The sequence below is a fragment of the Talpa occidentalis genome, unplaced genomic scaffold, assembly GCF_014898055.3.
Source record: "Talpa occidentalis isolate TD23 unplaced genomic scaffold, MPIMG_talOcc4v2.1 talOcc4.5, whole genome shotgun sequence".
In the NCBI taxonomy this organism is placed as follows: domain Eukaryota; kingdom Metazoa; phylum Chordata; class Mammalia; order Eulipotyphla; family Talpidae; genus Talpa; species Talpa occidentalis.
The window spans coordinates 50,155,392-50,173,423 of record NW_023604861.1 but is presented as its reverse complement, the minus strand read 5'-3'; the positions used below and the strand labels follow the sequence as shown (position 1 = coordinate 50,173,423).

At 32.4% G+C, this 18,032-nt stretch overlaps 1 protein-coding gene across 2 annotated transcripts in view; it reads right to left on the bottom strand.

Moving 5' to 3' along the window:
• The window catches only part of BRCA2 (BRCA2 DNA repair associated), a 60,322-nt gene that overhangs the window by 27,034 nt on the left and 15,256 nt on the right, over positions 1–18,032 (bottom strand). The window contains exons 10-13 of one of the 2 annotated variants that reach the window (XM_037527143.2): positions 16,146–17,264; positions 9,899–14,794; positions 7,845–7,940; positions 746–815 (exon numbers count right to left, since the gene is read on the bottom strand). In XM_037527143.2, coding sequence (XP_037383040.1) covers positions 746–815; positions 7,845–7,940; positions 9,899–14,794; positions 16,146–17,264 — 6,181 coding nt within the window. The remainder of the gene's footprint in view (positions 1–745; positions 816–7,844; positions 7,941–9,898; positions 14,795–16,145; positions 17,265–18,032) is intronic. The other variant, XM_054701908.1, reaches the window with a different exon arrangement.

The window sequence follows — 18,032 nt, the reverse complement described above, 5'->3', positions numbered from 1 at the left end:
GTGTCATTTTTATTCATGTGCTCGCTCAGGGTGCTTTTCCAATAGAGGAAACTCATAGCCTTTGACACAGGTAAATTTTCTTAAATTTCTTTGTAAATTTGTCATTTCTCCCATTCTTTCTCAAACTCCAAATTTTTAGGTATTACACCCATAGGACTTACTTTTCTGATTATCTTTTCATTTCTTTCCCCCTCTCATTTTCCCTCTAATTCTGGGGGGCATTTTAACTTTTGCCTTCTATTTCTTTTACTGAGTTAATTTAGTTCTGTCATTCTACTTTCTAAGAACTACTTTCAAACTAGAAACTAGTTTGTTTCTTCTGATCACTGTTCTTACAGATTTATATATAAAAAAGAATTCTCTTATTAATTTTAGTATGGTTTTGCAAGGAAGGAGAGATAGAAAGGAATTTTCCATATTTGCCATCATTTTTGTTAACTGATTAATTTCCTTCATCCCTCTCAATCTCAGTACCTCTAAATAGGAATAAAATCTGTCTACTCGAGAATATTTTTATGAAACTAAAAAATTAGGTGATGATGTGAACAGCACTAGAGTACTACCGAAGTACAGAATTATATTTACCCTGAGACAAGTTTTCAAAAAGGGAAGTATTAACTTCTTTATTGCATATTAGTGCCATTATATTTAGCTTATTATTTACTTAATAAATTATTTATTTTAAAAGCCCACACTTTTCCTATAATATATAAGTAGGATTTTAAAAAATTTTAACATTTCTTACCAATAGGGTCCACAGGTAATTGGCTCTAAAGAAATGTGATGCATAAATAGTCTTCTATCTTTTATTGTCCCTAGAAAATATTATTTTTACATTATTTATTACATTATGTACTAATGAAAACCTGGTAATTTTATTTCCTAAGTCCATTACACATTATTGTAAACATCAGCACAAAAAATTTGATAAAAACTAAACTTTTCAGCACACATAACACTCAGTAAATAACAATCAAAAGAAATACATTTACAAACTGATAACTATATACCAAATAACTCACAATGTAAACATAGAAAAGAATCAGCATAAATTTAGTTAACTGATGTTAATCATTACCCAAAGGTATTAGCTGTCAATACAAATATCAAATTTAAAATTCAGTTTTATGAATGTCTACAAACTGAACTTTAGATATTATTCATCCTAAGTATATAAGTTGTACTTTACAAATCTTCAATTAATCCACTAATAGGGGACTAGTTGAATAAACTAGAATCTACTGATGTAGCCATATGTTCAAGTGTAATGCAACCATAAGAAAGGTCTCTATATTCTCAGTAAAGAGTGATCTCTAGGTAAATTCTTTTTCTTTTAAGATTTATTTATTTATTTATTTATTTATGCAAGCAAGCACTGGGTATAGTTAGAAGTGCGGGAGGGTGAGAGAATTCACCAGAGCCACAGCGGGGAACAGAACTGGCAGACTGACAAAACACACTGCTGAGAGGAGCAGCGGGCACAGCAGGAGAGGTCTGCGCGCCATATGGGCCCCTTGCCAAGCCGGCCAGGGATCGAACCTGCGCTGCAGAGGCTGTGGGCAGCTTCATAGCCCAGCGCTCAACCGCTGCGCCACCGGGGAGGCCCATAGGTAAATTCTTAAGTAAACAAAAAAGAAAGTACAAAACAATACATGTATTTGAGTGATAAAGGTAATGAGTACATACATTACCTATTTTTATAGGTAATCCTAAAAGAATATATAAAAAGCCATTAAAAATAGTTACCTATAATGAGCAAGAAGTAGGAAAAGTGATGAATTGTATGGAGGGAATATAGGTAGGAATACTTCTCTAAATATATCTTTTTATACTTTGAGGAATGAAATGTTTTATTTATCCAATACAAAATTAAAAAAGAAGCAAATACTGAAATTCCAACCAAATCAAAACAAATCTAACCTAATTATCAAATTGGTAATCACATACAAAAAATATTTTGAGGGACATTTGAAGAAAGTTCTTTGACTATACATTCTTTGACTATACATACACACATTCTTAATGATACACAGTCTTAGGACATAAACTGTAAAGAATTCTGAAGCTTCCCTTAGCAGTTTAATTGTTAGTTGCAACACTGGTATTGTAAATTTGAAAACATTATGTATCTACTGTAAGAAAATAAATCTTAAAAGGTGATCCCTGGAGCCCTTCAGAACAGGGTGGGGACACATGACCCATCTGATATGAAAGCTGGCAAAGCTATCATAATAATTATGATACATGTCTTTTTTATGGCTGACATTTCCACCGTGTTATATCTGGTTGCATACTTGCAATGATTATCTCAAGCAAGTGTACCTGAACTACACAAGTCATTTTTAAATAGAATTCCATTTTCACTTGAAAGAATTACTGACAAACTACAGTTGTTCATACTTAGATATTCAGCAAACATTTTCTCAAAAATGAATGAAATGAGCTTGTCACTACAAAGAAAACAATAATATTTGTTGCCAGTGGTAAAATTCAAGCTATTAAATGAAAATTGGTATTTTACTTTGAAGTTTTTTTTGGCCTAGTATCCACAACAATTTTCCAATACTTAAACTTCACATCAGATCAGTGGTGACATTAACAAAAATGATCAATATTGCATAATAAAGATGTGTAATATTCAGAAGACTTGTATAACTCTATGAACTAGTATTTTGAAATGATCAATATACAATATTACAAATATCAAAGTTCCTCAGTTTTAATGTTTAATATGGTAAATATGAATAGACATAATCCATAGAAACAAATATTCTTTGGAATTCTCAGAATTTTAGAGTATGAAGTGATTTTTTTTTCTAATTAATTTTTTTATTTTTTACATCATTGTTCATTTTTGAACAATATTTGCATCCCCTGCCCCCTCAGGTGTAGTCCCCATAGTTTCCTTCACCAATGCACCTGTGCACCATCATCTCAATCCCCTGTGCTCCTCCCTCCCTCCCTCTGATCCCTCTCCCGCCTCCTGCCCTGCAGTATGTCTCTGATTTATAATTGTTCGGTTTTGCTTTGTTGTGTTTTGTACTGTTATTATTTTTTTACATTGATGTCTTATTTGGTTCCCCTATATTCCTGCTGTAAGTGAAACCATCTGTTATTTTTCTTTTTCCTTCTGGCTTATTCCACTGAGCATAATTCCTTCTAGTTCCATCCCCGTTGCTGCAAATGGCATGAGTTTATCTTTTTTGATTGCTGAATAATATTCCACTGTGTGTATATATACCACATCTTCTTGATCCAGTCATCTATTTTTGGGCATTTGAGTTGTTTCCAGTTTTTACCTATTGTAAATAGTGCTGCAATAAACATAGGGGTACTGAAGTCTTGAGACCAAAAAGTGTGAGAACCACTGCTGCAGGAACAAGTAAACATAATTATGTTACTGTTATTAGGAAACAAGAGTTTCCTCATTAATTTTAACACTATTAGCAATGACCATACCTAGCACCCAAATCTTATTTTTAATAACTAGTAGCCACTGAAAGTGTCTTAGGAAATTGGGTTGATTCTATGATGGAGGCAAAGAAATTTGCAGGGAGATTCTAGGAAATTCTTTTGAGATAATAAAAAGAAAGCTCTTAAAGACATGTGAAAACAAAACCCTTTGGAATAGTTTGAAAGTTTTCACTTTCAAATTTGAGATGATTTGAACATCAATAATAGCTTTTTTTGTAAAGAAATGCATTATTTATAATGAATTTTATTTTAAAATTTTACATACCAATTACAAATAAAAATCTATGAATTTTTATTCAACAGAAACAAAAGAAAATTCATTTGTTAACACTATAATTATTACACTATTTCTTACTGAAAAACTGATGAAATTAGGGAGCACTAACCCTGCCATTTTCGGAAGTATATATAGTTCATCCCTAATTGTGTAGTTAACGCTCTTCCTTGCTGGAATCCCACCTAATAAATTTTTAAGGAATAACAGAAATTGAAAATCACTACTTTCAACCTCCAATTAAATAATTAGTTCAGGTAATTATCCATGGATGTTAAAAATAAAAATTGTTTGGTAAACTGGCTATTCTCACAGTACCATAGATTAGAAGTTAATTATAAATAGGAAAATACATCTTTTCAATGAAGTGATCTGGTAGTTATCATATTGACCAAGTGACCATACCATTTCACATTATATTTTCCTGATATGATTCAATACCTCTTCAATGCCTTCAATGCTTCTTCTATGAGGCATTCTTGCCAAAAATGCATAACCTAATCCCAATTAACTCTGATTCAAACAGAGTATACAGCAACAAGTTAAATGATACAAAAAGGAAACAAACAAATCCAGAACAAGATAGTCTACAGGACAATTGGCTTGGTCATTTTAAAGTGCTAATGTTATAAAATAGAAGACTACCCTAGAATAGATTTGAAGCAATTTTCTTTAGTGATAATGACTGTGGATATACCATTATGAAATGTTGTTATGCCTGAAACTAATATTCAAATGTTCTAGCAAAATACAAATTTATATAAGTATATACACATTACCACAGACATATTACTATACATATATCCACATATTATAAATCATTAGACTAAACAGTATTATAAAATAATACCTACTGAATCTAGGTGATGGCTATTACATTATTCTTTCAACTATTTTGTGTGTGAAGATGTTCATAGTGAAAAATAATAATCATAATCATTCGCTAGCAAATGGGGGATGATGGTCATGCTGAACAAAATTTTTTAAAAAGATATGACATCAAATACTGAATATGGACCGACTCAAGATGCCAAAAAGTAATTTAAGATAATATTTCAGGCAACAGCAGCACTGTTAGAATCAAATACATGTTCTACTTTCCTCTAGAAATTCAAAATCAAATATTTCTAAAGGGTAAGATTTGTCTATATTCATAATACTATCTAATACCATTCTTTTCAAAACTTAAAGAGGAATCACATATTATATAGGCTTAAAAACAGTTTATCAAAACAGCTGGGATTACATTAAAACTAAAAAGCTTCTGCACAGCAAAACAGACAATAACCAAAACAAAGAGACACTCCACTGATTGGGAGAAAATATTTACACTCCATACAACTGATCAGGGACTAATTTCAAAGATCTACAAAGAGTTCACATGACTCAACTAAACAAAGCGAACAATCCAGTCAAAAAATGCACAAAAGAGCTAAAAAGACACTTCTCCAAAAAGGAAATGCAAATGACCAGCAGGTATATGAAAAAATGATCAATATCACTTAAAATCAGAGACATGCAAATTAAAGCCACAATGAAATACCACCTCACACCAGTGAGAATAGGCCATATTTAAAAAAATGGCAACAACAAATGCTGGCAAGGATGTGGAGAAAAAGGAACCCTATTACACAGCTGGTGGGCAGGCAAACTGGTCCAACCACTATGCAAAGCTGAGTGGAGGTTCCTTAAATTACTAAAAATGAAGTTACCATATGACCCAGTGATTCCACTTCTAGGAATCTACCCAAAGGAAAAGAGAACATTAATTTGAAGAAAACCTACACTCCTATGTTTACTGCAGCAATATTTACAATAGCTAAGATATGGAAACAACCTAAATGCCCAAAACAGATGAATGGATCAAGAAGATGTGGCACATATACACAATGGAATACTATTCAGCAATCAAAAAATGATAAACTCATGCCATCTGCAGCAACATGGATGGAGCTGGAGAGGATTATGCTCAATGAAATAAGTCAGAAGGAAAAAGAATTGGATGGTTTCACTTATAGGAGGAATATAGGGAAACTGAACAAGGGATCAGAAAAAAAAAAAACTAGCAGGCAAATTAAATATGAAACATATAGTGGGGGAGGGGAAAGGACGGGATCAAGATAGGGGAGGGAAGAGCACAAAGGACTATGGTGACGGTTCTCGGGCCATGTGATGATGGGAGTTTTATGGGGATTACACCTGAGGGGATAAACCAAATATTGTACAAAAATGAACAAAGATGAAAAAATAAATAAAGCCACATACAAACAAAAGATGCTTCACATTAAAAAAAAGCAAAACAAAAACAAAAATAAAGAAGTTTATCAAGTAATAATTCAGTATGGTAAAAACTATCCTAGAAATTATTTACACTTTTCACAAAGAGTAGTAATCCTGGTTTCAGTTTTCAACTAAATTTCAGAATTCTTGTGCATACAAGGTTTGAGAACCACTAAGTGAGGAGGAAAAAAAAAAAGAATATAAATGTCATATTCTGAACACTAACCAATTCATTTCTAATCTCTATTATTCAGGAAGGAATGAGTTAGGAAATTCCAAATGCTTAGTGTAAGATTTACTCCATGTGTTTCAAAACTAAACTTCTATGGTGTAATATAATATCCCTCACTATCTGAATTCTTCTTATCCAAACTCAGGAATGAAATATGTAATGAGCAACAGTTATATTTGTTTTATTTTCAAGTATTCCATGTAAGAGTTTGGGTTTCAGTTTTTTTTTTTTTTTTAAGAGGCATGTTTTTATTTATTTGTTTGTTTGTTTGTTTGTTTTGTTTATACATGCACTGGGTACAGTCAGAAGCGCGGGAGGGTGAGAGAATTCACCAGATCCAGAGCGGGGATCAGAGCAGGCATAAGGACCGAAGTACACTGCTGAGGGGAGCAGCGGGTGGCAGGAGAGGTCTGCGCACCATGTGGGACCCTCCTCCGGTGGCCGGGGAGCAGCCGGGTATCGAACCGGCGTCACAGAAGCTGCGCGCAGCTTTGCAGCCCAGCGCTCAACCGCTGCGTCACCGGGGAGGCCCTGGGTTTCAGTTTAAATGAGACAGAAATCACACAGATTTTTAAGCAGACAAGTTACATGATGTGAACTCTGTGTTAGAAAAAATGATTCTGGTTGCTGTGTTGAGCCTTGCTTGATTGAAGTACAAAGGCAAAAGTAGGGGTGTGAGTTAGAATCTATGATGGTGGCTTAGATGAGTTGGTAGGGGTGGAGGTGAGAAGAACTGATCAGATTCCTGTATTATTTTGAAGGTAGACTTTATAGGACTTGTGGGTTGGTTATGGTATGTGAGGAAATGAATAAAAGACAATATAAAGGTTTTGATGTGATTAGGTGGCAGAATGGCAATGAGAAGAAAGCAGGTTTGGGGTGAGGATTGAATTAGGGCAAGATTTCAGCACTGGCCTTTGTAACTTTGAGATATGTGTTAGGAATCCAAATAGAGATATTAAGTCAGAAAATGAATAAATATGACTGGAGTTCTAGGACAGATTAAGGCTGCAGATATAGTTTGATAGTATAGTTAGACAGAAAAGAGATCTAAGAACAAAGGACAGGAGCATTTCTATGCAGCAGGAAAAGGAAAGAATGAGGAAAGATCACCACCAGCAAATGAGAAGGAACAACCATGTAGGAAGAGACCAAGAGAATGTCTCTTGGTCTCAGAAAAGTGTCTACCTGTATTAAATCAGACTGAAAGAGTCAAATGAAGATAAAACCCTCTGGGATCACTATGGCTTGGGAAAGAATAATTTTGGTGGCATGGTGGAAACAAAAAGTCTAACTGGATCCCCCAAACTGGATTTAGTCCTTACTAAATACTTACAGCTTTTTTTTAATCTAAAAGGTCATTATTTTATAATCATATTATGTGCTCCAATTATGGAGAATCCCAATATCATACTAGTATTATGAAGAGAAAGCTCACATAACAAACAGGGCAAGATATGTTTAAGAAGCTACATAACAAAATCTTATTCAATTATGTATATACTCAAAATAACAGGAAAAAATAACTTAGAATATTATGTATAGTACCTACAGAGAGGAAAATGACAGAGAAGCAAATTTTACCATCTGGAGTGGTTTTTGAAGCCATTAAAGATTTTTCTTGATTTTCCATTATTCTGTCAAATTCATTTAACAAGTTTCTTTTGATTGGGGGTTCTCCTAAAAAGAAATTTCCATACATGTTTTTAAAGCAAATAAAATCAATTTTACTTTTCAAAAATCTATATCCCATTAAAAAATATGTTAAGTAGAAAACACACACTTGTAAATTAAATAGCGACCATTCTACTTTGAAAGAGAAAATTCATTTTTTGCTACTAATTTAATTGCTATTATTTTTTGACCATTTAAAACACTACTGTATAATGGGGTCTAGGATAAACAGATATTACAAGATACTACAGAAAGCTACTTTTTAATAAACTGGCACTAGATATAATTCTAAGAAACAAAGTTTCTTCAAAAATTGTTTTATTGTATTAATTTCAAGAAGGAATTTCTTATATAGGTCCTTGGAGTAAATAGAAGAAAATATATTTTTAGTGTAATGTAATACTTAATTACATTGAAACATTAACAAAAATAGTACTTCTTATTTAAAAATCCTAAACCGGCCAAGGGAGTAAAATAAACCACAATTCATAATTTTTAAGTTATGCATTTTCATGTCATACTGAGGTAATGTGGTAATAGGTACTTTGTTTTTTTATGCTTTATTAAAGGAAATGTCAGATTAGCAAATAAAAATGTTCATACAAGGTTTTATCAAGTATTATATCATTATTAAGTGATTCAGTTGTACAAGAACCTGTACTAGTCAAGTAACCAGAAGCTGACTGGGTTATATACTTACATACAGTAGAAATGAGGAAAATTAAACAGTGATGCTAGTGAGAACATTTAGAGGTCTGAGTTATTTATTTTTTTCTTCTAGGCAGGACAACCATTTCAGTATATACATGAACAAAATGGGTTCCTTATAGTCATTATTTTCCATAAATTATGAATATTTTTAAGCATCTGTACCTCAGAATTCTGAACTAGAGAACAGTTCAAGTATTATAAACTTACTACCTTGCCTATAAAATAAACTTAGTATAGAATGTGACATGGGCAACAATTAAGCCAATCTGTATCTGCCAGGATGACCTAAAGTCAAAAGACATCAAGTAAAAGAATGAACTCATAGACTTCAGTGTCTTTCTCTGTAACGCAAAGGGACCAGACCTGGAGACTACTGATAACTTAAGTATTTTATGAATCTATATATTGTTAAAAGGAGACAGTTTCTTAAAATCATCCACTAAAAGTTGGGGAGTTTATTTGGCATTTTACTTTAATTACGAGTAATCAACAGATTGAATTATTTAGGATTATTCCTATTCATAGATACTAACAGGAAAAAAAATATGATTAACTTAATGGTTGAATTGTTAAACATACATTTAAAAAAGAAGTTAGAATATAGTCCAAATAGTATTAAGACCAGATATTATTTGCCAAGGATAACAGGTTTTAGAACACTTTCAGATTAAAAAAAAAAAGTAAGCCAACACTTACTGAATGTCCTCTACTATGCATCAGGTTCAGTGCTAAGAGTTCCTTGGATATGCTATTTTGTTTTAGTCTCATAATTGCTCTCTGACAGGTGTTAGCTGCATTTTATAAAGAAACTAAAACTCAAGAGAAACTAAGTTAAATAGTGCAACTAGAAACCAACTTTCATAGTTCATAAGAGAGTGTGAACCCCTGCTGGATATAAATGTGTGTGTGCACATATATCTAAATCTATGTATGTATATATGTATGTATGTATCTTATCTAAAGGTGCAGATATACAGTTAACAAGTATGCAGGTTATACGAAATGTCACCTTTTCTAGAGAAACTCAAACTTTTAATAGTAATTTCTCAATTATATCAGTAACCTTTAAAAAACTAAGAACCTCAAAACACTATGGTAGTGCACAGAAATTGAGTTATATCATATTTCCACTAAACTACACATAAAGTCTGAAAAAATATACTTAGTTTACAAGACTAATTGTTATAAGGCAGTATGCCAGGACTGCTAAGGAAAACCGACTGGCAAACCCAAAAGAAAAATAAGATACTTACCAACTGAGCCAAATGAGTCTCCCCTTCTTTTCCCAATTCTTGAATTTAATAAAACTGCTTCCTTGTTTTTTAGGCATGAAAAAAGTGAGTGTTTGGCATGACTTAGTTCAGAATCTGTCAAGTCACCATCTTCCATAAAAGCTTTGGCAATCTCTACCGCTTCTCTATCAAAATAGTTTTCTGGATGTTTGGAGTAAGTAGAACAAGCTTCTTTATTTGCTTTCATCGGGAGATTAGATAAAGTTTCAGTTTTACCAATTTCCATTTCTGTTTTTGCAGGTAAAGCTTGTTCTTTTCCCAAAAGCTGGTGGTTCCCAACAAGTGATACTTTGGTTCCTATTAACAACTGTTGTTTGTCTTGCTTAAACTGAGAGACATATGGAGAAACTTTAATAGAGTGATTATTTTCTGAAGAATCACATTCAATAGTACCGTTATTTGATACTTTAAGTTCTTTATTGTAGGTGTTTTCCATTTTCAAGTTTACAGAGTGCTTTGGGGTACTCTTATCAATATGGGGGAGAGGAAGTATCTCTGATGCATCTTGTTTAGATGGAGGTGAATGCTGAAGAATATATTTGGTTCTGATTAAATCAAATTCCTCTAACATTCCCTTAACTTTGTTTAAGGCACTTTCAGAAACTGAAACCTGTTTTCCACTTGCTGTACTAAATCCAGAGAAAGCAGGTAATTCTGAAGGAGTATATACCATAGCATTTTTTTCCTTTGTGAGTTTATCTGAATGTTCATTTTTGTAAGATACTTTGGAAAAGTGTGGATTGGTATTATCTTCTATCTTAGAGAACACCTGTCTTGCCTTTTGTAGTGCAGCATCTGATAATTGTACAGATTTTCCACTTGCTGTGCTAAAAATCCCACATGTATTTGCAGCAGAGACTGTTTTGGGAAGCTTTTCCATATTAAATTTACATGTATCAAAAGTTTTCATATTAATCTGACATGGTATTTTTCCAGAAACATTCTCTGATCCAGACATACTTTGGTCATTTTGTAACATTTGTTCACTTTGAATGTCAGGAGAAACTTGTGAATGCATACTATATTCTTTACCATCCTGAGAGTTGGGAATACTATCCTCTGAATCATTCAATGCCTTCTGATAACCTGACACAATTTTTGCTTGGCAAGTGCCCGATTTATTCTTAATACTTTGCTTATTTACCGCACTGCAATTACTCAATGTTTTGCCTAATGTCAATCTTTCTCTTCTTGCTTCATGTGAAACAAAGTCTAATTTAGCACTTGTACAGAATGCAGGTGGCCCTTCCTCAAAGTTATCTGAATCATATATGGACAATTTATTGGCTGTATTTTTATTTTTGCATGGTGAAGATTTACTCACAGGTTTCTGAACACAAATATCTTCAGTTTGTGGGCATGTGTTTTCTCCTCTTATGGTAGCTGTTACTTCAGAAGAACTAGTGTTTTTTCTGTCTTTGACATCCTTGACTTTTGGTTCAATATCAGATTTATTAATTTTATTTTTTGAGAGCTTTTCTGATTTATCATATATATCATTAGAATGACAAAAATCAGAATGAGACCCACAGCTGTCAGATGTGCTTCTGTTACTTAAATAAGTTGTATGTCGTTTTGGAGAGAGATGACTTTCGTCATTTTCAATGAAGATATTATTTGAACTATTTCCATTTGAAGGATTTTCTACATAATCCTCAGGATATTCTTTTAAACACATAATATTGGTAACATTTATTTTTTCTGGTTTATTGAATTCTCCTTCTCTAAGCCATTTTTTTGCTTCAAATAGTGATGCCTGACTCACAGAAATTTTTTTACCATGTCCAGTGCAAAATGCAAAAGCTGAATTTCCAATGGCTGAAGTTGATTGATTTGTATAAGTTATAGGACTTTTTGCTGTTTCTTTTTCTTTATTTTCAGGTACTTTAACATTTAGAGAGATACTATTTGATATTTTGTTATTTCCAGTTTGTCTATATAAATTATCATTTAAAAGTCTGGGTAGCATGACAATCTGATTAGAAACAATTTTTTTCTCTTCTAGAGATTGCTGCATTTCTTCATATTTTGGAACAGTTATTTCACCTGTCTCACATGTTAATTCAAGCCCTTCTTTACATACCACTCTGTCCTTTAGTATCTTTGTTCCTTGATGACTAACATTATTGATTTTACTACTACTGCTCTGTTTTTCTTCGTCAAAAATATGTCTCACTTTGTCCAAAGAGTCCTTTGCAATTTTCACTTTTTTCCCACTAGCAGTATGGAAACACAACATAGTAGAGTTTTTGATCTTTTCAATTTCATATTCTGGTAGTTGCTGGAGAGTCAGTAATTGATTTTCAGCACCAATGGGGTCATTTTCTTTCAATATTTTATCTTTAACCATATCTGTTTCTTCATGACTTGAAATGTCTACTTTGTTCATGTCAAAAAATAATTCAGAATTCATGGAGTCTGAAAAGCTGTTCAATTCTTTTTCTGTACATTTTTCATGAAAGAAATTTACAACTTTATTTAGTGACTCTTTGGATATTTTGATATTTTTCCCACTTGCAGTCTGAAAGGATAAATCAAAAGTGTCAAAATATTTTATATTTTGCCCCATCTTATTAGCAGTTAATACTTCTTTATTTGAAGCATTAACATGAAATGTTTCTTCAGCTTTCACAACTTCCAAACAAGTTAAATCTGATAAACCTTCTTTAATTAGAGTGTTTCCCTCTTTCATAAACTGGCTGGATAATTTTTCGCATATGTTGTGATCAATAAACGGCAAGCCATTTTTCTCTCCCTGAATACAAGCTGTATCATTTTTACTTGAATCATTGTCATCAGTTTCTACTAAGTTACAGATGTTTCTGCTAGCACCAGTAAATCTATTATCTTCATTTTCTTTACTGCTTTTGTAATCTTCAGTCTTTTCTTCAACAAAAAGGCCAGTAGTTATCTCAGTATTATTTTGTAATATTATTTGGCATTTATTATTTTTCTCATTGTTATAATTTTCTATCTTACACATTGAAACAACAGAATCAATACATTTACTTGAAGTGAAATTTCCTGGACCTACTTCTGCAGAAGTTTCCTCACTACTATTCTCAATGTCACTGAATAGTTTCATGGCTTTTTGCAGGGCTTCACTAGAAACATTCAGTTTTGTTCCAAGAGCAGAATAAAAGCCACTAAACTCCACTTCATTTTTATCCGCTAAATAGACAGTATTTTTGTTGCAGTTGGTTTTCAATAAGCAAGCAAACTTTTGCTTACCTCCAACTTTATCCTCAAATTTGTTGTTTACCTGACAGGTCATTGGGGCATTAACTGTGAGCTGCAGATGAGGATCTTTCCATTCCTCTGGATTGGGATTCAAGATAGTGATCTGTTTTTCAGGCATTTCTAATGGCTTATTCTGTGGTATGTGCCTTGGCTTCTTAAACTGTGTAAATTCAAACTGACTTCCTGATTCTTCCAATATAGTTGAAAGTTCAGTTATTTCTGCCTTTTGGCTAGGTGTTAAATTATGGTTTGAATAAAGATCTTGATTTAAAGGTAAAACTGGAGACGTGTGATTATTTTCACTATCAGAAACGAACACATTACTCTGTACATACCCATAAACAATATTAGTTGACAGTAAATCAAGTGCGTGAGGTTTGCTTTGTTTCTTTTGATTACCTAATAAGGGATTTATAGTCTCAACATAAGGTAAGTTAATAGGATGCTGTTCTTCAATATCTTTGAAGAGCATTTTACTTTTCTTAAGATTGTGTTCAGAGAGTTTTATCTCTTTATTAGAAGCTGTTTTGAAGCCATTTCCAAAATTATGATTTGAAATTGGATCTGAGAGTCCGGCCCCTTTATTCATGTAATCATTATTCATACTTGATTTTACATCTATATTCAAGGAGATGTCAGACTTCAAATCTTGAACTAGAGTCATATTGAATTGTTGCTTTACAGTGTTTCTGTTCTCTCTAAGATTATGGACTGCATTTGATGAATCAAAATCTCTTGTAATCAACACCTGCATTGCTTGCTTGTCATCTATATCTGTACCTATCATATTAGAGCTCTTGAGAATGCGTTCTTTTACATGACTGAGGGCTGCCTCATGAAATTCTTTACTATTTTCTAAAACAGGAATATTCCCTTCACTAGATGGAACTAAGTTATTCTCATTGCCTGGGAAAAGTTCTTCAGAATTTGGACTGACAGTTATTTTTGAAACTAAAGCAGTATCTTCTTGGCCTTTTTGGGTTACTGTGGGATTGTGAATTTGGCTGAAATGTTCCTTCACAGAAGGTGATAAGAACTCAGCTTTTTTAGAGCTTTCATTTAAAATACATATTTCTTGATTCTTTTTAATGGGAATACATTTGGTTAACTCAAAACCAGCTTCACCATTCTTACATGTTAATTTCTTTGACATTTTGTATGATTCTTTTGCTCTAGAAGTCTCAACTGGGTTTGACAGAGGAACTTTGGAGCTAAGAGTTAAAATGGTGGTATTATCATGGCCATATAAAAAGCTTTCCTGGGGTTGAAAGTGAATATTACTACATTCCACTTCTGGATATGGATTTTCATGGTGACAAGCTGCAGGCAAGACCTTTTCTTTTACATCTGAAATTCTTTGGCATTTTGGATCATCTTCATAATGTCTTTCCAGAAAGCTTGAAAGACAATTAGTTTCTGTAGTTATAAATGACTGTGATTTTTCCTTATTAATTTTTAGATCTTTATAATCAAGTTCTTGAAATATTTTATTAGGCGAAATGCTTTCATTATTGGAGCATTTTCTCAGATTTGTCCCCAAAGAACTGGTTAAGGACCACTTTGGTTCTTCAGAATTAGTCTGTAAACTGTTTTTTTTGATGGAATAATGCAATGAACCTAAAGAAGAAGATACAAAGTAATAAAAGTACCATCAACCACTTACTAAATATTTTCACTAAATTAAAAAGGTAGTGTCTAAAATGAGAATTACATGAAAAGCAAAAAGTAAATGTTGAATATCAGATTTAAAACAGCATTATAAATATTCTCTACTTTGAAGTGATTACATTTTCCAACCAAAGATAAGTAGAAACCAGTATTTTTTGTAATATGTATCAACTCAATCAAAATTAGTACATAGTTCATTAAAGCAGACAGCTACCATAATTAAGATTCAAAATACTTTCATGGCAATGTAAAACTGGAGTGAATCCATAACTAATATTTGTATAACAGGAGACAGAAAAGCAGAGAAGAGGAAAGGATGAGAATACCAAACATTTCCTTTAGTTAATTCAATCTTTCATATGCGGGGGGAGGAATCAACTTTCAAAAATAAGATCTACATATGAAAAATTACCTAATCTCAAATAGAAAGCAAATGGGTCCAACTGCTCTATTCAATTAATTTTACTGACCATGTAAATTTCTTACTAAAAAGTCAAACTAATCTCGTTTTACCAAATCAGTGACAATATGTTAGCTGTTTCATTAGTTATTAATTCTGAAATATACATCAAACATTTTTCTTTAGAAATTAACTGAATTCTCAGTTTCTCTGTAGTCCAGTTCTACCTATTATTCAAAGATATTACCATCTACTAAAATCCTCCTATAAGGAGGTAAAACAAATCATCTTTTTAAACATACATTTTAGCTACTGATAAATTATTGCTCAAAGTAAATATGAGTTTCACTGTACATGAAGAGTGATATAGTAGTAACTCTAAACAATTTATAACTAATTAAGAAAGCGGTATTAAAAAACTCACTACTATGTTTTAGGACTGGCTTACATTAATTTTAGTTAGCAATTAACATTTTCCTCTTTTTAAAATGTTTCAGAGAAAATAAAAAGTAAATACCATAGCATATTTTACAGAATTGTTCAATTTGCATATAATGAACACTTAAAATTAAAGCAGGCATTAAGAAGCTAAGTTCTTGATGTTTTTTTCAGCACATGCTCTGTCAAAGGTGATGGTTACATATAACTATGAGAACTAATCCAATGAGTGTCAGTGCTGTAATTCTGAACACTGGTAACCAAAGACCTAAACAGTAATTATGTACTTTGCCTGACATTGAGTACAAAATGTAGAAATTATATATTAAAAAAAAAAAACTATAGAAGGAAAACAGGCAGTACATTTTTAAAAGAGACTAAATATTCAAATAAGAGAACTTTTCGCCATCCTCAAAACTATATGTGTTAGTCACACACACACACACACACACACACAGTTACCTGAATTAGCATTCGTAAATATAATTGGGGCTTCAGGAGGGTTTGCTTCGAATTGGGTTGAACAGTCAGTGAGTTCTGAATCTTGGTCTTCCCAAACTTTTTCTCCTTGATTAGATGTTTCATTACTTATAGCATAAATAAACTTTTTGGTTTTCTTTTTCAAAGTGGATATTAAACCTGCATTCTTCACAGCCACAGAAGTATGTTTGATAGTGGTTGGCCAGTTACTGTTATCCACTGAATTTAAACATAATGAATCTTCTTTCTGTGAGCAAATAGTATGTATTTCTAATTCACTTTCAGAGGCTTCAGGATCTTCTTTAAAGTTTGGATCAGTCATATTACTTGAGAAAACTGCACTGAATGTCTCTTCAGGTGACTTTCTTACCTTGAATATAGGCTTTTTGATATCCTGAGGTGGAGAAATTATTAGAGAAGTTTCAGATATTGTTTGCTTTACCACAGGAATGGAATCTTCATGAGACTCAAGACACTGTCCTCCATTTCTCTTACTTACCACTGTTTCCTTACTTACTATCTCTTCTGTTTTTGGCAGATTTGATATATGTGGCAAAGACTTTTCTAAAGTAATAAAATTGATACATTCCCTTTCTGTGCCTATGAGCTCTTTTTCTGAATTATTGCGGTCACTAGTAGAAATACATGGTAGGTGTATTTTCTTCATTTGGGTTCCATTTAGACCTGAGAGGGTTAGCTGAGACTGTTTAGAGGCTGAAGATGTTACTTCTTCCTTAGGCATATGGCCACTTCCATTCCCAAAAGGCTTCTGGTTTGTTACATTTGAATCTAATGGAAAACTGTCATTCGGTTTTCCTTCAGGCATAAGTGAGTGTTTATTTTCTTTTATTGGCTGTTTAGCTTTTTCACATTCATCAGTTTTTGTTTCATTAAAAATATTTTTCCTAGTCTTGCCAGTTTTTAATTTTTGTAGATTTCTTGTCTTATATTTAGAAATACATAATAAAAAACTATCTTCTTCAGAAACATCTGTAACTATTTCATGTATTTCATCTTCTAGAACATTTGGTGCTGATTTTTCAAAATGGTCTTTGCAGCTATTTAATTTTCCAAATGAATTCTCTAATATTTCCCCCAATCCTGTCAAAATTTAAAACAGAAGCAAATTAATAGTATTTTTGTAATAAAATCATATAACACATACTATTCTCACAACATTTTTCACAGAAACAGTATATACAAATAAGGTAATCTGGCATTTAAGGAGTTATTCTAAGTGAAAGCTATTTGTACTTTATTTTTTGGCATCACACTTCCTCTGTCTTTTAGTAAATATTGATTCCAATGTATGCAAAAACTGTTTATTTATACCCCAGTGCCAAAAACCTTTGTCAGCTTGACACAATTAGAACTCACCCAATCTTATTATATAAACACACAATTTAATCTAAAATTTATCAAACCAAATGTTCCAAATTAATTTTGTGGTTCTGCATCAACTGAGAATAAAATCTGACTTCACATATACAGTAGTTTATGTGTGCATATCATACACATAGCCAAGCCTTCATAGCCACACAGAGATACACACATACTAAGAAAAACGCAATATTCCAATCACTGATTAGGTAACATTTGCTATATATATAGTCATCTTTACTTATAAATTAGAAATTAAGCCTTCACATTTAATTTATCTTGCCCTATTCTTCATTTCTGCAAAGTTTTGAGTAATCAGCTTTTGTTACAATAGCCATGTTGAACAGTATTTTCTTAGTATAATGTTTAAACATTTTTATCTAAATCAAGTTAGTTCTTACTCTCCATACCTTGAGATAAAACACTACAGTAGTCAAGAAAGGAGAAAAAAATGTGTTTTCTCTTTGCTGAAATAGAGGAGCAATATTT